At 42.8% G+C, this 21,243-nt stretch overlaps 1 protein-coding gene across 1 annotated transcript; it reads right to left on the bottom strand.

Moving 5' to 3' along the window:
- Positions 1–1,750: 1,750 nt before the first annotated feature.
- LOC137677775 (gap junction beta-6 protein) lies at positions 1,751–11,891 on the bottom strand. Its single transcript, XM_068425353.1, has 2 exons — positions 11,859–11,891; positions 1,751–2,564 (listed from the first exon to the last, which is right to left on the bottom strand). Exon 2 carries the CDS (start codon positions 2,540–2,542, stop codon positions 1,751–1,753), a length of 792 nt encoding a protein of 263 aa, XP_068281454.1. The 5' UTR covers positions 2,543–2,564; positions 11,859–11,891.
- Between the last annotated feature and the right edge of the window lie 9,352 nt (positions 11,892–21,243).

Below are 21,243 nucleotides of genomic sequence, written 5' to 3'. Positions count from 1 at the left end.
TTGCTGGTAGACCTGTTCAGAAGACTAGCAGCAATTTCTTTTCACAACAGCAATTAAAAAAGAAAATGTGCTGCAAAGGCAGGAAAGATCAGGAGTTTGCCAGCAGAAGAGAACAGATAAATGACAGGGCTCAGCTCAGGCCCTCATGCAGGGCCAGAGCTGACTCTAGGCATTTTCTCTCTCCTGTTGCTTGTGTTTGCATCCTGTTAGGGTTCTACCAGTCACACATGAAGCAACCAACCAACCCAAACCCACTTACAGCATGGACACACACAAAGCTGTGCTGGCACCTGTAAGAAAAAGTGTGATACAAAAACAATGAGGCTAATCCATTTGCACTGGTGTGAAAAAAAAAAAAAAAAAAAAGAGCAACTCTGCCAAGGTCAGTGTGTCCATGACATTGTTATTGTGGTGAGATGTGATCCAAACAAGAAACACACACAAGACACTATAGCTAAGGTCTTGTACTAGACCCACCTCTTTGACCTTCAGGATCCCATGTTCAACAGCATACCCCTCCCAGAAGCACACACTGCCCCGCACTCAAGAGTTATGTGTGTACCTCCATTAGAGTATGGACAACAGAATGGAGGTGTCAGTGCTCTGGCTTGGAATGAGGGATGTGTATGGGCTACGTACACTTCAGATGTAAAGTCTCTGCTTGAAAACAGTTTTTCATAAGCACTTGTCCTGCTTAAGATCTCATAAACATTCACATAGACTCTTACTTCATTGAGAAAGGTTAAAGTGTTTGCCTTTTATTCAGACGACTTGTTCTGTTTCCAGTGACACTTTTCCATGTCCTTCAAACCAAAGAGCCCCTAGTTTCATAGCAGCACCATCAGTCTACCACAAAAAAAGCAAACAAATCAAAACCAAAAAAAGTTCCATGATGTGATATAGCATAAAGAAACAAATACAGCTAATACATGAGAAATAAACATTTACATAAAGTTATTGATGTTGCTATAAAACTTATAGTATGCAATTAAAAGAACGATAAGATTACCAGGTCTGCTAGATGTTTAAAAGCAAGTCTACTTAGGCTGTATCTATATTGTCATGCTGGTTTTAGGCATGACTTTGCACTTAGGACCTCACTACCTCAGTTATCCACACTACATGTGCTGGGCTTTCGTACAACTTCCCCCACAGCCAGAGTGTATGCAAGTGTCTCAAACTACCTGTCCAGACTCAAGCAGCGCTTTCAAAGCTGTAAAGATGTCGCCTATCACTATCTCCTCCCTATGAATATGGCATTACCGGGTTCATCTGCAGATGCCTGGTTAAGAAACAAAACACAGTCAGTTGTATACTAGAACACCTTAAGTAACACAGAATCTTAGATTTTTAGAAAAATATTTTAATTGTCCGTTCACAAGTAAAAACTATCACTATTACAAAACATCTTGTAATACTAGAATATCTAGCTTGGAAAGAATTTTGTTCTTATTGCTGATGCATGTAGTTTTCAGGAGCTGTGTCAGCATGAAGCTATTAGTGGTTTTCCCACTTGTCATAGTCAGCTTGTAAGGGTACTCATAGGAAGATATGTTTTCCTATTTAATCCTCAAGCAATTTTCACATGTTTAGGCTGCCCTGACCTTTTTCAGATATGCGTAGTTGACACCTGACACTACATATCAAAGTCTCACACAACTTAAATTGTTTCATATAACAAATTTCATTTGCAGCCTTTAAACAAAGAACATTCACTCCAAAAAGAGTGAATACCAGCATTGACACCACTTTAGCTACTTGAAAATCCTATAACTGTGTTCTGACAGCTATCAGATATTAACTCATTCATTTCATTTTGTTTGGTTTCTTCCTTATTCTCATGGTTGGGGTGATGTTTTGGATTTGCAGCTTTTCTAGACCTTCTGAGGAAAAATTTTGTCAGTAAGTAACATAATTCGGCCACATTTAAAAGAATGCAAATGCTGGACACAGCAATCATGAAAACAGTAAACACTGTCTTTTCAGTAGGTCGAGAAACAAAGCAGTCTACTGTGTTGGGGCAGGGCCAAGCATTACACTTCATTAAGCGAGGCATTCGGAACCCATCGTACATGAAATAAAACGCATACATGAAGACTGCTTCAAAGACCAGTCTGAAGAAGATGCTGCTGGTGTACGTCCACCACAAGGAGCCCTCAATACGAAACCTCTGTTTTCTGATTTCTTCAATGTCCTTATATTCACATTTCTGGTCTCCTTTTCTGAACTGCCTCTTCTTCTCGTGCCTCCTGTAAGCTACATGCATGGCCACCAGCAAAGCAGGTGTGGAAACAAAGATCAGCTGCAGGGCCCAGAGTCTGATGTGAGAGATGGGGAAAAAGTGATCATAGCAAACATTCTTGCAACCAGGTTGCAGTGTGTTGCAAATAAAGTCATCTTGTTCATCTCCCCAGACTCTCTCTGCAGCCACAACCAGGATCATGATACGGAAGATGAACAGGACTGTGAGCCATATCTTCCCGATGCTGGTGGAGTGCTTATTTACACCTCCTAAAATGGTATGCAGAGCTCCCCAATCCATTGTCTTGTTTTAATCGTCTGACCTAAAAGAAGACAAAGAAAACTAAGATTAATCAAGATGGGAAATAAATACCATCAAGCATGTGGTATAAAATAAAGGCAATATCATATAATTGAAGCACATCCATTAGCTGTGGTTACATTTTGTTGACAGTGGGCTTACCTATAAGCAGTCATAAATAATCTAATCACATATCAGCAGGTAGTATTTCATTACTTGATTATACACATAGTATCACATTCATTTGACTTCTAGGTGTATTTGCCAACTGAAAACAGCTATTAGCCTCATAAGAAGGAAAGCAGACAGGGGAAATTGATGAAAACTGCCTTAAATTAAAAGCTACAACTTCTAGTAGTTTGATAATGGTAACAAAAGAAGAGCCATCAGCCATTTTGACATCAGCCAAAAGTAAGGTAGGTATCATGTTAAAAAAAATAAAGCGTTAGCTAGAATTCCTATATAAATTAAGTCAAATTGGCCAATTCTTAGCATGTAAACAACATTTTCATGAGTACATTCCAGCAATAAAGACCTCGAGGAACTGCTGTTGATGCTCTGCATCTTCCACGAGCAGGTCTGGATAACCAGCATCACAAATTTTAAAACTGTGACCGTAGGGCTCTGTATTGTTAGTTGAAGCAAATTCCACAATAGCTTGAGACAAGAAAGGTGAAGTCTTGTTCATTATCCATCTCTAGTTGGATGTTTAAAGTCAGTGCTTAAAGATTCATCCCAAAATTGCATTTCTCTCCACTAACTACAAAGAGAGCCTAGGGTAACTAGACAAAGACTCCTTCTTTGTCAATGCTTGTCAGATGATATTTTCCCCTGGTAACACAGACTGCATTACTCCTAGAATAGGGGAGACATTTCAGGAGCTGGAAGAGTGCTAAAGTCAACACTTGAAGAGTTCAGACAGGCCAGCAGTAGCTCAGAGACTTTTCAACAGAAGCATATCGTTTCCAGTAGGTGAGTTTCAAAGTACTAAGACTGTAATGAATCAAAGAATTTCACCTTTGTCTCCCACATACCTCCCCAGGAACATCACAATTGTCTGGGTTTGCTCAGCTTCCACAAACAGCCTTTCACAGCATTCAGAAGCATTTCAGCCTACCTCCCTCACCCCTCCACTTCAGACGGATGTACAGAAAGTTAGTTTGTAAGCTACTCTGAATGCAAAAAACAAGCATTTCTGGTGCCTATCAGCCAGGACCCTCCAAAAGTGCTCACAGATTTCTTTGCTCTGAAATTCCTCATGGAGGTTTTTATTTCTCAGCTTTGTTAATTTGTTTGCATCTCATAGACTGTTTCTTTGGCATTTACAGCACAAGGCACTAATAAGCAAAATCACATTTTCAAGGTTTCTAGAGAAGAGCAGCCACTGGCACAAAGGCCACCATATCCATCACGTGACAGAATTTTAAAGATTTTTCTAACTCTGAGTTGGGTCACATTGCACAAGGAAGTAAATGAAGACATTTCTTTGTAGCTGTCTTCCGCATCACACTCCCATTCCAAGTAATGTCAAAAACCTTTCTGCTTTACAGCAGAATTATATATAATCAGTAAGTCACATACAATAATACAGGGCATCAGTCAAAGTACACTACAGCTCAGGGAAAATGAGGACATTTAATTGTTATACAAGTGCAAGGTTTTTTGTGGGTTTTTTTTGTTTTTGTTTTTGTTTTTTTCTTGAGTTACTGGAATGTAAGTGTAACCTCCCTTCACTGGTTCCCTAAACTACATTTCCCTCAGATCATGCTGGTTGACTGTGTGGGGTTATCCTTCAGGAGGTGAAAACCAAGGTGGGGGCCCAAGACTTTCTTCCACTTGGAGAGAACCTTACCTTTCCTGGCCCTCCTTCAGGATGCAGAATCTATGTGGGCTATTACCTCTGTATCTGTCTGAAAACAGTCCTGGAAGCAGAATTGCCTTCCTATTCTGCTAGGTTGTTTTTCCAAGAAGAAAGTGGGTTTTTTTCATTAGCATACAGATATAGAGAAAGTCTTTCTAGGTTAGCAACCAACCCTATGAGGGAACAGGAAAGACCTTTAACACCAGAAATACTTACAAAACATATTAGCCAGATTTTCAAATATTTGTTTCCACCACTTTTTTTGCCATCCGACTTTTCATCACTCAGACCAGCCTTTCTTTCAGGATTTGCTTTGGAGATAATTGTATGTTAAATAGAGGAACAGTTACAACTTTATTAGTGTCCTCTGTTACTATTACACACATATTGCAATTACAGTACTTATAAAATGACACTACAGCTAAGCATTATGACTAGAAACACTTACACACACCTGACTATAAATCCTGGCAGAAGACTGGCACCATGTAAACTGTGGTATTACATCATTCACCCATCCTTTAATTCCACCAGACTCCTTGCATTTCTTCTCTCAGTCATTGTTCCTTCTTCTCCCCGCCAGTGAGCCATCTCCTTACAGTGTGAAAGGCTGAGAAGTGGAACCTGCGTATGCCTTCCTCATAAGCCCTGTTTCTTATGCTTCACCTCTCACTGTACACCTATAGCGCTGCCTTTCTGTTCCCATAACTTCACAAGGATTTGCTTCCACATGCAATCACTCCTTCCTGTCTCCCTGTGCAGAAGGGGATTCAAAATAAGAGTCCCTCAGGGTGTAGTTAAAGAGTACCTTGTCTTCGGTGGCAAAGTCAGCTCAAGATGCTCCCCACCACTGTTTGCTCCTGAGGCCACACTGCAGTTCTCCATCTCCTGCAACTTTGTGGGTGTGCATTATAAACCAGGTGGTTTGTTCAAAAGTTATTCCCAGTACTAGTATATTTTGTTCTTTTTTAAACCCAATCCATTTCACCAGTCTGCTTTACAGCACAGACCCACAAAGCATCCAAAAAGCACAACTTCATTTAAAAAACAGGCTGCAAATTGCAAAGCATGGGTAAGAATGAGCAGTCAGTGGGAAGAGGGGTTGCCAAAGATTTATGGCTGAGGACAATACATCATGAAACTATACTCTTCATCCGACTTGCTCCATCTGCTTTGAGAATATATTGTGCTCACTAAGCCAAAACATGGTGCTTCAATTCTAGAAAAAGCATGTCTGTACCTTGAAAAATGCAGAAAAAGCCACCACACTTTGGAGAGGTGACCTTTCGCCCTGAGCCTCCTAGTGACATTTCCTTTCCTTCCCAACAATGCCTTTGTCTTTCACAACTGCCCAAACCCTCCCCCTTATCTTTCCAAATCCTCCAATTTCCTCTTCAGCTCCTCCTGCCACCATCCCCTATTCTTCCTGCTGCTTGCCAAGCTAGTCACCAACCTTTGTCCCTTCTTGCTGTACCCTCATGGCCTCTCAGGCTTGTTTTTATGCTGGTGGAAAGTCACATGACTTCTGGGATACTTCAGAGACTGATACAGGCACTGATCAGGTACTAGTAATGTCTCAGTATCTTCTTTCTGAAGGGTGGCAAAGTTAAGATTGTAGGGCCATATTTAGGCAGACTGAATTCCATCCAAATACTTTGGCCCTAGTGTTTCCTACTAGCTGGCTTTAAACAGCTCTCAATGCAATTTAGAGGATCTAACAAAGGCATTTCAAAGACTGATGAAGTGCCCACCCCTCTCCAATAAACAGACACAGTGAACCAAGCAGAATTTAAGTTAAGCAAGTATGGCCCTTCCAACTATTAAGACATCAGCGCAGATCGCTCCAGCTAAACGTCAGTTTTGGGCTATCTGTACTGATGTGATAGTTCATTTACTCCTAACTTACTCAAAAGCTAGGATGTTGATTCATCATTATAGGTCATCTTTCTTCCAGATACTTGCTTTTAAGACCTTTTTACTAGCAAGTAAAATATTAACCATCTTGCTGACCAGAAGAGAAGCAAGCTGGAAAGCTACTTCCCTTTAATGGGTCATAACTCTTATTTTCATAGAGCCAGTCCAAATACTATTTCTACGTGAGCAAATCCAGCTAAATGCCTACAGAAATAACAGCATGTAGACAGTCAAGGACTTGCCTGCTTCGCTGGTCTCAGAAGTACAGCACAGTACAAGAATAAGTTAGAGACATGAAAGCTTAAGTGAATTTTGGGGGGAAAAAATAAAGCAGGAATGAGGATATGGACTAGTTATAAAGGAAGAAGCTGCGAAGAACAGAAGATAGCTGAAGTCAATGAGGTTGAATAACTGAGCATTTAGAACCCCTGTAACATGGCAGGGTATTATCTTTAAGTGCTAAATCTTCCCTAAAAAAAAAAACAAACACGTAACTGGGCATGAAAACAAGCCTTTCCAAGCCTCAGCATAGATCTGTGTTCTGCTGCCAGCTGAACCTACTGTTCCATTTCAACAATCAAGGATCACAATACTATATGGCTGTTACAGTAGGAGTTAAAAACAATCATAAAAGATCACCATGGCCCACTGAAAAGTTAGTTATGAGGGAAATGGTTCTATATGGTCACATAACACGTAGAGAGGCACATAAGCAGGTGTTTTGTTTTGGGTTTGGCTTTGGTGGGACTTTTTTTGTTATTTTGTTTGTTGTGGGTTTTTTTTCCCCTACTAGTAGGCTAGACAGCAGCAAGAAAAGAACTACAGCTGAACTATTTCTGTAGTTCTCCAGCTTTTGGGCAGTGTTGTTTTGAGCTCTGTGCTGCCATGGCTTCTACTTTAAAGCTAGCTTCAGTAAGCCTACATTGAACCACAATCACAGCACGGTGCATACACCCAGCTAAAATCCCTGCAATTCACAACACTGAGGACAATTATCATTGAGCTCCTGTGTTTATGAGTACAGCTTGTTAACAGAGTCAAAAAAGCATCTGCTAAAGACTGTTAAACTGGGAAATCATTAGTCAACGGTTAAATCCACAGCTTCAGCAAACCACAACTAGAATACGGTGAAGGTAAAAACAGAAGATACATTCCTTTCACATACACAGCATGGCACTTGTTGCTATAGGATATTATCAAGCAAAAAAAGTAGTCATTAGCAAGTGTTACAATATTTGCTTATGCTATAGGAACGTCTAGGAGTCCCAGTCAAGAAGGGGTCCAAAGTATGCTAAACTACACATAAATTCAGAGTAAGATATACCCTTCTCCCCACAGCTAGAAATTGGCTACCAATTTACTTATTCTACTGGAATTACACGGAAAGGTAGAGGGTGTTCACAATGCCTCTGCTCCTATCAGAATTTTAGTGTAGGGTGTACCAAGAGTTACCGGTCCAGTGTGACACTCCACCACTTTCAGGAGTGCCTCCAGATACTGATACAAGATCCGCAGTCTGCCAAGACAAAAGTCACTTTATCCCATGTGGGAATGCATTAACCAAGATAATCTTTAAGCAAAAAACCACTGGTCCAGAGTGTCCCTCCCTCCGCCCCCCGCCCCCAGCTGAGGACAAAGATAACTCAGATGCCTGAGAGTGGCAATTCTAATGCAGAATTTTTGCCATAGAAAAACTTCAGAACATCTAAACCGCATCAGATCCAAGATCATTACCAAAATTATTTTATGACCCTTATTTTATGGCCCAACTTCACACAAGAAGTATTGCTGTATGTCAAGGTCCAGCGTGCATTCAAAGGCGCTGCTGATAGTTTCCCTTCAGGTCTTGATCTAAACAGTTATGCTGGGAGCACTAGCTCATATACGGGCTGATAATCAGCATCAAGGTGTCTTAGAGCTGTATATGCTGTTTCATACCCACATTTGAAGAACACACAAATCTGGATTTAAGCAGTTTTATCAGTATACCTTCACCCTGCCAACCTGGGGTCTAGTTTATTGCTAAGCAAAACAGTAAGCACTTAATTGCTAGTGTGTCGATTTTGTTATTCCTATTGCTCAGTTAGTTTTGGTGCTGTACCACAAGAAAAGCAGCATTGCCAGGACTGAACCAAGGAAGCTTCTCATAAATACCAATTAACGTCTTCCAAAGACAGCAACCTTTTATTTCACCAAGAAAGGCTGGCATACAGGCTACAGCAATTACTTGCTAATTCTCTCAGGCTTCCTACCTAATTTGTCAACCTGCCCCATGCCTCAAAGTTTCCCAGACATTAAACTGAGGATAACAATCTCACCATCTCACCAGGCTGTTCTGAAATGCTCCACTACAATTATAGGCTTCACAGACTCGTACTTTGTTATCAGTGGACCAAGACAGATAAGTACCAGTTCAAAGTTGGAAGTACAGAGCTTGAATTCAGTCATCCAGGATACTCCTCCTACCTGAAAAAGGATATAGCTCCCTACATTGCTATAGCTTTAATGCAGAGTTCAAGCTATAAGAAGATGCAGCTTTGAACTCGAGACTTTGGCAACTAAAATCCTTTAATTTCATTATCATAGGCAGCTTCCAGCTATTTTAATTTTACAGTGGTGTATTAAAAACTTCAAGGAGCATGCAGCTGGAACACTGAAATAACTACTTCTTTCCTAAAAAGTTGAATGAAGAGCAGTCTAACAATCAAAAGACTTCGCAATTCTCTCTAGTAGCTCTTAAAACTTTGTTCTGAACACCTATCTCCAGCTCAGAGTGGGAACTGGAGAACAGAAGAGCCATGACAGAGGGATTACAGTGTATCTGATTTGACACAAGAATAGGCAAAGACTAATCAGGAACAGGAAACCTCTGCCAGTTGCAGGTCTGAACACTGCAAGCATTGTACTTTTCTTCTACTCAAGTTTATGAAAGCAGGAGGCATTCTTTGCTCTTATTAAACCCCCTGTGAAACCCAGAGATAGCCTTTAACACAACAGATTAGGACCCAATATGTATGTAGTTAAATGTCAAAAAAAAAGTATGCTAGCTAAATATCAACAGCATTAAGGGTTCAGTTCTACCCACGATGACCTCCTTATGACTGTCCCATATTCATGCCCCTACATGAGTTTTAAGTCATTTTCCAAGTACGTCTGGAAATAGCCATAGCTACTTTAAAAGCCTACAACTGCAAATGGAGGATTACCATCCTCCAGAACATCTCTGCACAAAATTCACTCCACTTGTGGAAAAATAGGAAATCAGAAGTGTCAGTCACACTTGAAGGCATAACAAGACAGCACAAGTCCTATTAGAATGTGGCCCCTCTCAGCCATTTCCCCCTGTGAACTTTTCTGTCAAAGTGTGCTTTAAATTTCTTGCTTTGAAAGAAAGCCAAATTCCTGAGGACTATATCTTCACAGATGTAAGTGTCCTATTCCTGTATTTTTGAAGAAAGTTTTATACACACTGTGCCCTGCTCCCAGTCATGAAAAGAGCAACTTTTAAATTAATTTCTTTTTTTTTTTTCCTCTGTTATTTAATTCCTATTTCCTTCCCCCTAGACCTAGGCAAATGTCTACACCCCCTCCACTAATCTGCCCACTCCAACTTCAATGTAACATTTCCTACAAAATTGGCAAGTCACTGTCTCTTTCACACAGACAGAACTTGCACCCTTTTGGAAATACTAATTAAATTTATAAACACTAAGATTTTATACTGCAGTGCAGCTTTTCCTTGAATGTGTATTTCATTATCATTTCTTTCATCAAAAGTAAAGACAAAAGCAACCTTTTCCTTTTTAAAAGAATCTATTACAGGAAGAAACATTTTTATGAGATAAGGAATAGAATTCGTTTTCAGCTTTCTTTTATCAACTAATAGGAGATGTGTTTCTCTTTTTCCACATTCCTTCTGTTTTGATAGCATGTTAGCTCTCCTCATATATCATCACTTCAAGTTTTTCCTTACGCAAACTGGTGTTTAGCCAGGCAACAGACACAGTTCTCCTTTCAGATAACTCATCAGTCATCATTAAAAAACAATTAAAAGCAGTGAGGAACAGAACAAGGAAAAAATGTCAGAAGAAAAAACAAAGATTCAATCAATGCTCCGGTTTCATGCAGTTTCTGGGACCGCTGATTTCATTGTAACTGTTCACATGAATAACAAAGAATCAACTTGTAAAGCATCTTCTTTTACTAAGAACTTGTACACCTGTCTCAAAGTGCTGCTATTTTTCCAGCTACTGAGATAGTCTGCTATACCTTTTTTCCTGTACAGTTACTTTTTGCTCAAAATAAATGAGGTTGACCAAGTAATCTACCTGGGTTATGCTTCAAGGGATGCAAAACAGCAACACAGCCAGAGGCTCAAGCTTCAGAAAGTTGAGAGAACTAGCCCTGTCAGGACAGAATTAGCTCCTCCAGAGAAATATTTTAATCCATGGCTTTTTATTGTTCCATTTTTAAGCTTTGTGATACATAGTTCTACTAATTATGAGACTTACAGTTCTGGGGACTGAAGTCTCCCAGAAACCCTGACACATACAGTAGAGATGTAACCTCATGGCCCTGCAAACATGTTGGAAATCCCACCTGGAAAACTACACTGCAATGCCTAGTTGACACACAGAGTTGCCTCCTTCCAGGCTGAGGCTTGGCCCACCATTGCCTTGTCCTCTAAGCTAAACCTAACACAATCACATGCACATCCTTCTGCCTGCTGCCTTTCCTCTGGGGCTCTTCAAGGTAAATATCTGGCAAGCAGGGTTTCCAGGCTGAACAGTGGAGAGCAAGAGATACCAGAAAACATACGTAACTTTTTAACAATCAAGGATGAAAATATATTTTATTCTGCTCTTGACTCAGTGCACACATGTACATCATGGTAATCCCAAACAGAATCTGGGCCCAAACCCTCACATCATTTCACACAGGCCACAGCCAGTAAAATCTCATTAGCGATCAAAGTCACAAAAACTGGGTTTAAAAGAGCATTCTTAAGACAAAATGACTTCCCTCTTTCAGCCCTTTGTCTGTTCTCTTAAAAGTATTTCCAGTCTACATAGTAAAAACCAATGGAGCACAAGACAAAGAAATTAATTATCCTACTGGGGGGCAGGGGTGGGGTGGGGGGTGGAGAGAGAGACGTTCTTCAACACAAGAGAGTGAAAAAGTAACGCCCAGCCTAGGGAAGTCCAATGATGGGAAAACCAGCCATGCCCAGCATGCCACAGGAACATGGCCAGCTACCAGCTACCGCCGGGAGCTAAGCGAGCACTCCTGCCCTTACTCCAACATGTCCTTTGCATTTTATTTAAGGGCTTGAGTACTCATTCCTCATGCGATCTTATCCAGCCCTAATACCGAGAAACACATTTATTTCTGACTCACACCTCTCGTTTCCTATTCCCCCTGTAATTCTGAGGAATGTTTCCAGTGTGTGATCAGACGCTCACAGGACCTATCAGTTTTACTGATGCAAGCTGTTTACCTTCATGCAGTGCTCTGAACATCTGTAGGTGTGTCACAAATTACCTGTAATTGCAGAAGCCTTTATTTTGCTTGGTGTTTTAGCTGGTCGGGCGCTTCACATAACGCACTTACTGTTAGGAAAAAATGAATTAAAAAGAGAGACTGTTAGGAGCTAAATGGATAATTAACAACGACAAGAGTATTCCCAATTAAAACCGGTCGCGGGGTTCAAGCACTCCCCCTCACGCTTAACCTCGGGAAGCGAAACCGAGAGCTCCCAGGCCGAGCGGGGGGTGAATCCTGCCAGGCAGAGCAGGGCAGCGCACACGGCGCCCCTCCGCCGGCCCAGCCCACCTCCGAGGGCAGCCCCCGCTCCCTTTCCGCGGCACTACCAGAGCTCCCGGCTCCGCTGCAGAGGGCCCTGGGCCCACGTTAGGGCGCAACAAGCGTGGCGGCAGCAGCACACGGGGACGGCGGGCCCGGCCAGCCCTGGCGGGCCCCCCCCGCCCTCGCCTCATGGAGGACGCGCGGTAACGACCGCCTCCTCCTCAGCCACCGGCCCGGCCCAGCCCTGCCCCACTGCCGCCGCGCCGCGCGCCCCTCACCTGCCTCAGCAATGCCCACAGCCGCAGGGAGAGACAGGCCCCGCCGGTAGCTCCTAGGACCAGGCACCGGGTAGGCGGTGGGACTCAGTGCAGGTCTAGCAGTACCTGAGAAACGGCCCATCCCAGTCTTGCCGCCTCGGAGCTTTAAGGTCCCTCCCCGCTCACCTGCCGCCGTTTTTAACCCGCCTCCCGCCCGCCTCCCGCCCGCGGAGGAGGTGGGGAGCCCGGGGTGGAGCCAGGCACCCATCCCCACCGCCGTGCCCTGGGGAAAGGGGGTGTGTAGAGAGCAGGGCTTTGAACGTGAGGTGAAAACAGCCCAAATGAAGGGTGGGATGGCTGAGCTAAGCCTGGGAGAGGGCGCGGGAGGGCTTGTGTGGCCGCCCCCCGGCCGCTTCCCACCGCCCTGGGGCTGGTTTGAGGTTGCAGGGGGGAGAGCGTGAGGGGAAGGGAAATAAAGATAACGGCAGATGTGTGGGGTTTTTTTAGAGGAAACGCATATCTGTTTAAGATAACAGGGTCACGTTTCCATCTTGTCAAATCCAGGTATTTAAAAGGGCCTTGAGAAAAGAAAACCTTTTCTCCTGAAAATCGTTAAGGAATTCCTGGCCAGACACCGAAGGAAGAGCCAGTAGTTTCTGGCTTTTTGAGGTTTATTTTCAAGTGCGAATGAAATGCTACAGCAGTGCCCTGCAAACTCGCAGGCTTTCACGGAACTGCAGATATCTGTCAGTGCCAAGACCTATTTTGGAAAGTTTTCCGTTTCCACAGAATACGGTTGCTGAGGAAACAATTTACTTTGGGCTGAAAAATCCCTGCCCAAAACTGCATTCTCTGTCTTGCACACATGCACATGAAACTAAATAAACAGTTTCTAATCTTTTTAACTAAATTTCCAGAGAAAAAGTACAGCACAACTGCAACAACAATAGTATGTTTGCTCAGGCTTTGGGTGAAAAATGCATGTGTTTGTGCTTGTTTAGAGTACCAGTATAAGAGCTCAAATGATAAATGATTTCCAGTTTAATTCTTCTGCCCTTTATTTCCACTTCCTAGAATAAAAATAATCCCAGGGAAAATCTTCTGCAAAAGTCAATGGTTTCATTGATCTCATGCTCAGGAAGAAGAGGTAGAAATTTCTAGCACAAGCAACTCAATCTTATGCTTGAAAGATAAGAAGTTGCCATCAGCTGTTGTTTAAACATTAGCCTCTGTCTCTGTGGTGCTTGTCTTTCCTCTACCACCCCTTCTTACCCTTGCACTTAGATCCATGGAACCTGCATGTTAGGACCATAGGAAGATTCATATCAGAAGGGATCTAAGGAGGCCTCTAGTCCAACCTCCTGGTCAAAGCAGGGTCAGCTCTTATCTCAGACCATTCAGTAGTTATACCGCATCCATGGGGGACCCAACACTTGATGCAGCTGGAGTCAGTTCGCTGCAGCAACTGTAGGACCAGGCCCAAGGGATACGATGCTATGCTGAGCTAGACAAGCAATAAATACCTGAGGCCTGAGTCTTCCTGGGTTTGCTGACTTCTGTGGGAGTTGTGTGTCAGATGACGTTCAAGGTTCATGTGTATGGCATGTATGAGGAAGGGAGGAGGCTCTGGACCTGGCCACACGTCTGCACTTTGCAAAAGGGGAAGCCCATCTCCTAATGTAAGAAATGCTTTAGAAGAGACATCTGGAACTCATGTGTTGTTCCCTCTCCTGTCACTTTCCAGCTTGATTCAGTGGCCTTGAAAAAGTGAAATGTGTCTCATCCCTGTCATTCCAAGGTCAAAATACTTTAAACCTTGGGTATATTTAGCTGCAGTAGAGGATTTTAAGTTTTGCCCAGTATTTCAACGCTGTGTTTGCTGCCAAAAAGTGGGCTTTTTACAGTAAGAAAAGTATTATGAAAAAATAGTGGAGACAAGATCCTGTGGGTCTCACTGTGAAATGACCTGAAGGAGATGAGCCGTGGGCAGGGGTACAGCGTGGGCCTCTCCAAGCTGCCTTGCATCAGATCTTCACTGCACTGCCCTCAGGAGGGTATTACAGTTGGAGGCCAACACCTGATGTTTATCCCAAGGCAGAAACACCCAGTTCTGGCAGCAAAGAAAAAGTCTTTAGTGATGATGTCTATTTCAAAATTGAGACAATGTTGAACTGGCTGTTCTTTAGCTGGAACCATGATGGGGAGCACTGGGTGAATGGCTGGTGGGGACCAAGGGGCCAGGTTCTCCTCTGCTGGGTAATTTTTTCCTCTCTCATCTGTTGAATGCTACTTCTCTGACCTGGTAACATCAGCATGCTCTTTGATTATGTGATGATGCAAGGGACACTGCATAGAAAGAATGAGAGATGTGTCAGTGCTGGAAATTTAAGGAACAGAAAAAGCATTTCCTAGTTTTAATTCCAGGATTTTCTCTTTAATTATGGGGAAAAATGAAATATATTTAATAATTGACTACTTAGTAATCAGAGCTAAATTTTACTTATTCCTTTACAGATGAGGAATGTTCTGTGTATTAATGTTCTGTGTATTATTTAGCCAGTATATGAGGTACTGTTTGATAAACCTGTGAAATAAATGCATGTAAATTGATTACTTTTGAATTATGACAACCCCTCTTCCTGTAACAGCTGCAGCTGTGCACTATAATGTGCATGAGTATATTTTGTTTGTTGACATAATTTTTAAGCAAAAAGCGAGAAGAAAGGGGCGGATAAACATAGAAACTACCTATCATTGACATATAAACAAAGAGGAAAATTAAAGTTACAAGGTTCAGAAATTCTGTGTCACTAGATGCCTTGTATGATAATGCAGACACAAAAAAGCCATCTTTGTAGATATATTTTTGGGAAAATAAATAGAGATAGTTGTCACAACATAATATTGAGGACCAAGAATGGCTTTAGGTATAAAGCCTAACTTTAGGACAAGGCCAGTCTCTTTGGTAGTGCATATCATCATCTATAAGGTCATAATCACAGGCAAGGCTGACTATGCTTTAAGAGCATTTACGTCATGAGCACCCTTTTTAAAATACTGACATAGGTCGTTTTCCTCCTGACAGCTCTAATAAACCAGAGTCAGAGATTACTAGAACTTTTGACTACAATTTTAACCTCATTTTCATATATTTCATTAGACTGAAGATTTGTGCAAAACAAATCCAACTTCTCAGTCTTCTTATTATTCAGAAGGGATAAAAAAGGAGAAAAAAAAAACACCAGGAAGTTTCTTTTCCACTTCCCCTTGGCAGACAGCTGCTCAAACATTGTGATGAAGACTGGAAGCGGGAGGTTTTTCTTCCTGAAAATTTCTGGTTCCTTTCCAAACCTTCACATCTCTAATTAGACTCTTTTTGCCTTCTGTCTATTTAGCCGTTCTGAGGGGGAAAAAGAAAATTGAGTCCAGTCCCTCAGCATGAAGCTGTGTCAAAGTGCATGCTCTCGTGTGGCACATTTATTAGGGGACAAGAGGCATACCTGTGGTACTGAAACTATATACAAAGTCTCAGATCAAGCCCCATCCTTGTATGCTGCTCAGGATGCTGTTGTTCTTCAGCTTTTATTTTCAGTTTAATTTGCTGGCCAGCGTTCCCACAGGGATTGTGTTGGCCCTGATTTACACGCTCTCGGCAAATCCCGGGACCTCATCTAGCCAGAAATGACACCCAAAGAATCACTTCCTTTTCAGTATAATTACTTTAATGACAATGTGTAGTATGATAAATGTTGCCCATGTAATATTGCTGTTTATTAACCATTACAGCTCCTCAAGCATTTGTCCTGCTATGACAAGCAGTACTTTTTCTCACCTGCAAGGGCCTTACAGGTGCTCTTGCAGAACAATTAGGATTGCACTCTCCTTGAATAATGGGGCAGATGGCTGTCTCCCTTATCTTTTTGACCTCAGGTTGTCCTCATCAATGAGACCTTGCCTTTTTTATTTTCAGTTAACTGATATTCATGAAATATCCCAAGAGAAACATACCAGATGCTTTTCTGCTAAGGTGACTTGGCGATCTCAGTGATGTTCCCTGCTTGTGGAGACAGAAGAAGGAACATGAGAGAACCAAAAAAAACACCCCAACCCCAAATGATATGGGGGACCAACAAAAGGGGATGAAAATGGTTCCCAGCACTGCCAGTACATGACCAGCTTGACTCACCCCAATCCATATAATTTACACTTTTTACCTCAAAAGGGACATAGGCAGCTGTTTTAGCACATAGCTGTGCTCTTCCAGGACACCTTTGGAAAGTGTACCTCTCCTGCATGCTAGGCAGGGTAGACTAAATCATCGTCAGGCCCCCATCAAAGCCTCTCAATTACTTTCTTAAGCTGACAGCTCTGGATGTCCAGCATCAATTTGATTTGAAAGGCAGAGCTTTCTCCATCCTTAGGCAGCCCAGTAATTTCTGCAATGCTATTGCTAATTTGGAAGTTGACAGTTTCCATCTCCCCACCCCTCTGGTTTATTACAAATGTTTCAGCAGACCGGCTGTAGTCTGCCGTGTCCTGCTTCACTCTGGGTGAAGGGGGACAAGAAGGGCTGTCAGCAGCGATGCACAGTCACTGTTGTGATGTTTCTCCTGGAGCAGGCAGCTGCAGCGAGAGTCCCCTGCTCTGGTGGCACCTAGCCCAGGCTCCGGCTGGACACATGAAGGCTGATTTAATTAGTTCATTGTTCCCTGGTTTGATGTAATAAGTTCATTGTTCCCCCTTAATTGAGTCATTGTTACCTGATTTAACTGACTGATTGCTGCCTGACTTGATTTAATTAATTGCCGCCTGACTTGCTGAACAAGCAAGCTCCTGCTGCCGACTGCCAGCACGGCTCATGGTTCCTAACCCATGCTGTCTACCTCTGCTCCTTCCCCTGTACCAACCTGCTCTTCTCCTGGGAGCTGCTCTCTGACTTCCTTTAGCCACATCCTCTGTTCCCTTCCTGCTTCTCCATTCTGTTCCTGTAGCTCTTCCCCAACCCAAGGAGCTCCTCTCACTCATCCTCTAATCCTCCTCTTCCATCTCCTCTGCTTTTCCCCATCTTTAGCCCTGGGCCTGCCTCCAGTTTTCCTCCCAGAGCTCTCCCCGCTGTATCCCAGAGTAACCCACCCTGCTGCAATTCCTCTAAAGCTGCTCCTGAGCTCCCCCAAAGGCTTCACACTTCACTTGCTTCATGTGTCCCAGATTGCCCTTCTGTAGTGGGATTATTTTCTTCTGTTCTGCCTAGCAATCCTACACAGGCAGCAGCACTTGTCTAGTGCTCTCATTTTTCCTTCATTTCCACTGCCTGTACTCAGTTTTCCCTTCCTTTAAGGTATCATCCAGAAGCCTCTCCCCTTGTTGCATGTTACCTAGCGTCATCGAGGCTCTTGGCTCTTCTTTCTTCCTTCCCTGCCCTGAATCCATTCAATTCCTTTGAGATTTCTGTGTCCACTCTGATTGCTCCTTAGCTTATACTCTAGCCTTTTGTTTTCACTGAAAATGTTCTCATGATGGTTCAGGTTTCTCTCTGTCCCTCCATTCTCTGGCTCTCACTTCATTCCCCAGTCTCCCCAGATCTCCTTGGCTTACCCCTCTGCATGTCCCTTTGTCTCCACTCAGCAGAAAAATGAGGTATAGGTATATCTTGGCCTCTTTTTCTCTGCTGTTCTGCTCCACTATCCATCTGATGTCGATGCTAGGAGCAGACGTGCACTTCTGCAAGTAGAGAATTACTGTTTCTCAAAGTAGGTCTGTCAAGTTGTAAGTCTGCATTTATGTTAATGATCAGCATGAGCCCAGGCTTCAGTTCAGTGTGTACAGAAGAAGTCAGCTCTACCTGTGCTGTCAGTCCAGTATGCACAACATTTTGTGTGAGCATATATCCCTCCTGGCTTTGCATTGACCAGGCCCTGTCATTCTTTCTGGCCCATCCTCACTCTCTATATTTACCCATTTTTTTCTTGTGTTGTCAGGTGCCTTGGAAGGAAGTCCAGGAAGGATTGCTTGTCTGTCCAGAGTAATCCCCATCACTCAGTGGCCAACTGACAGCTGGCTTCTGTATTCCTGGGAACAGATCCAGGGTGTGTTGCCCCTCCTTCCTCTGGTTCTCTCTTTTTCACTAATGTGTCAATATTTTCTTGAAGAGAGGATCTCATTGTCTACACAGACACCTCTCTCTTCCTCTCCAGCCTTTAAGGGACACTACATGGATGATGGTCTTCAGTTTCACTTGCAGTGAATTAACCTGTTTCTGCATTGCTTTTCATGAATGTAAAAGCCATTTGTATTCCTAGAGCATTTTTGGTCAGCCCCCTCTGGTTTTCAGATGCCAGACTCCGTTGATTTCAAATACCTAAGAACCTTGGAAGATGCTTTGGGAGAGCTGGGTGTTTGGGTTTTTTAAAATCAGCCACACAAGTTTTCTTTTCACCAAAAAACTGTGTTTCCTTCAGCTACAAATTCATTTCAGTTTGTTTCTTTTTCTTACAGGCTCATGAACCTGAGCACAGTTCTCTAAGGGAGACCCGGCACGGTAGGCAGGGCAGGATAGACAACTTCTGTATACCCTAGTTAATGCAACACAGTCATATTCCCGCTGCTCTAACATCTGTTCGCTCCTGTAAGTAAGCGACCCCCTTTGAATTAATCTTTGCAGGTCCTCCTATTGTTGGCTTCAGCTCATTTGCTTGCTTTGCAAACTTGATCTGACTTTACAGATGGTACAGATACTGGCAATCCCTCTCCCATTACTAGTATATGAAGGTATGACACCCAGCCCTGTTCTCATGAAAGCTGGTGCCAAACCTCTCATGAAATGTTATGGGAACAGGACTGGGCCACAGACTCTTCATTCTTCATTGATGGTAATTAAAGTAACAATAAAACTAGTTCTAGAATTAGCGAGTGTCGGGCTCTTCTTGACATCTTCCATCTTCTGCATTTGATAAGGCATCTTCCTGATCGTGGTTCCATTCATTGAGCTGATACATGCAAAATATGGATGCTCGCGGCTTTCCATAAGTGTGGAGCACTGCCCTTCAATGTACAACCAGCCTTTCCATTTGTATTTGCAAAGCACCCCTGTGGCAAGAACAATAGCTGCATAGATGGTTAACATAAAGAAAGTATTTATGACCTTTTACCTTTATTTGGTGTGAAGTATTTTGTTCTTTTCTAAAACGTTAATGACAGCCTTTAGGTTGTTCCCTTTTTCATCTCCACCCTGCATTTCAGAGACTTCTGCAATTTGGGAAAACACTGATATCAAGCCCTCTGCACTTCCTTCAGAAATTGCAAATGAAGCTAAATCTGTGCAAGTCACTTCACTGAAGGGTAACCAGAAGTTTTCATTGTCACCATTGATGTCATTATTGTGGTGTCAATACGGTCTAATAAAGACAAGGACAGAGACAAAAAACCTGGAGTTTTACAAGATTATTTATGCAAATGCTTTTATCTCAAACTGAGAAACAAAAAATCATGTGTAACCATTTTGATGCACTTGCATGCAGGGAGGAGTTGTTGCCTGCTGCATGGTGACCTGGTTCTTCCCTTTCACGTCGGTGGTGTGTAGCTCAGAGACGTCACCCTGTCACCTGGAACGGTTGTGCCACCTTCCATAGCATGCAAGCACAGTACCTGGAGCATGGACCTGGGCATGGGGTGCTGCTTTCCTGCATGGTTCATTGTGAGATATTCTCCATGATACCACTGAAAGGCAGTACTGGTTATGCACTGGGAGGTAGCTGAGATCTTTTTTCCACACATGTGGAAATCTGAAGACTTTTCTCTCTTCCTCTGTCTTCATTGTGTAGTTTTCCTTCCTCTTCATTTCAGATTACAGGACCCTGGTGAAGGACAAGACATTTCTCTGTATTGCCCTAATGGGAGTCAGGATCGCTGGGTGGGTGCATGGCTTCACCTCATCTCTCCAGAGCTGTGGGAGCTCCCCTCATGTAAGCAGCGGCAGCAACAGCCCTTTTCACCAACAACTTCCCTTTCTACCACAGCATCCTCCTGTCTTTCCTTAGTAATCACTATTCCTTAGTAATGTCTATGCCAGATGATTTTTATAAACACAGGATACATACTAACATGCCAACCCTTAGTTAACATTAGTACAGCGATCTGAAAAGGCCAAATCCTACACACACTTCCTTAGATACACATATTAATAAAAAGCCCAGTTCCTCCCGTGCATACTAACAATACCATCTGTGCATGCCACCACAGTATGTTCTTGAGTTGAAAATTTTCCTGTCAAATCATGCTGATAATGGTCTTCTCTGACTCTGGGCAGGGGTGGTTGAATACCCCTAATTTGGAAAGTATTGTTAGACTCTTCCGAAAGAAGGCCAGCCTCCAAGGAGCAAGAGGGGCCTCACTGGGGGCATCTCCCAGAGGCAACACTTCAGGGGTTAGGTCAGGGTGTTCTTTGTAGGTCATAGAAGTTTAAATTAGCTTGATCTCACATTCCTCACACACACACACATATCCCCCCCCAAACAGCAAAAGCCAAGAAGCCACATGCAGTCTATGTCTGGAAGAGATGAGTGAATGCTGCTGGATATAGATAACAGCAGAGTTTGGGCAAAGGTGTTTAATGATTTGTATCTGTCTGCTCCATTTGACAGACAGTGAAATGGGAAAGACTGTATATAAATTACTTTGGGAAAGAGTATATAAATATAGAGCTATATAAATACACAAACTGTCCATTTTCCTTACTGGCTCAGTCAGTCAGAGTAAATATGTATAACCCTCTAATTCAGCTACTTTACTTTCACAGGATCCAGGCATACCACAAAAAACCTGGTCTTCCTCTGAAGATTTGCCTTTTTTTTTCCTACTCCAACATT

The sequence above is a fragment of the Nyctibius grandis genome, chromosome 2 (genome assembly GCF_013368605.1).
Source record: "Nyctibius grandis isolate bNycGra1 chromosome 2, bNycGra1.pri, whole genome shotgun sequence".
Lineage (NCBI taxonomy): Eukaryota > Metazoa > Chordata > Aves > Nyctibiiformes > Nyctibiidae > Nyctibius > Nyctibius grandis.
This window is presented reverse-complemented; position numbering and strand designations above follow the sequence as displayed.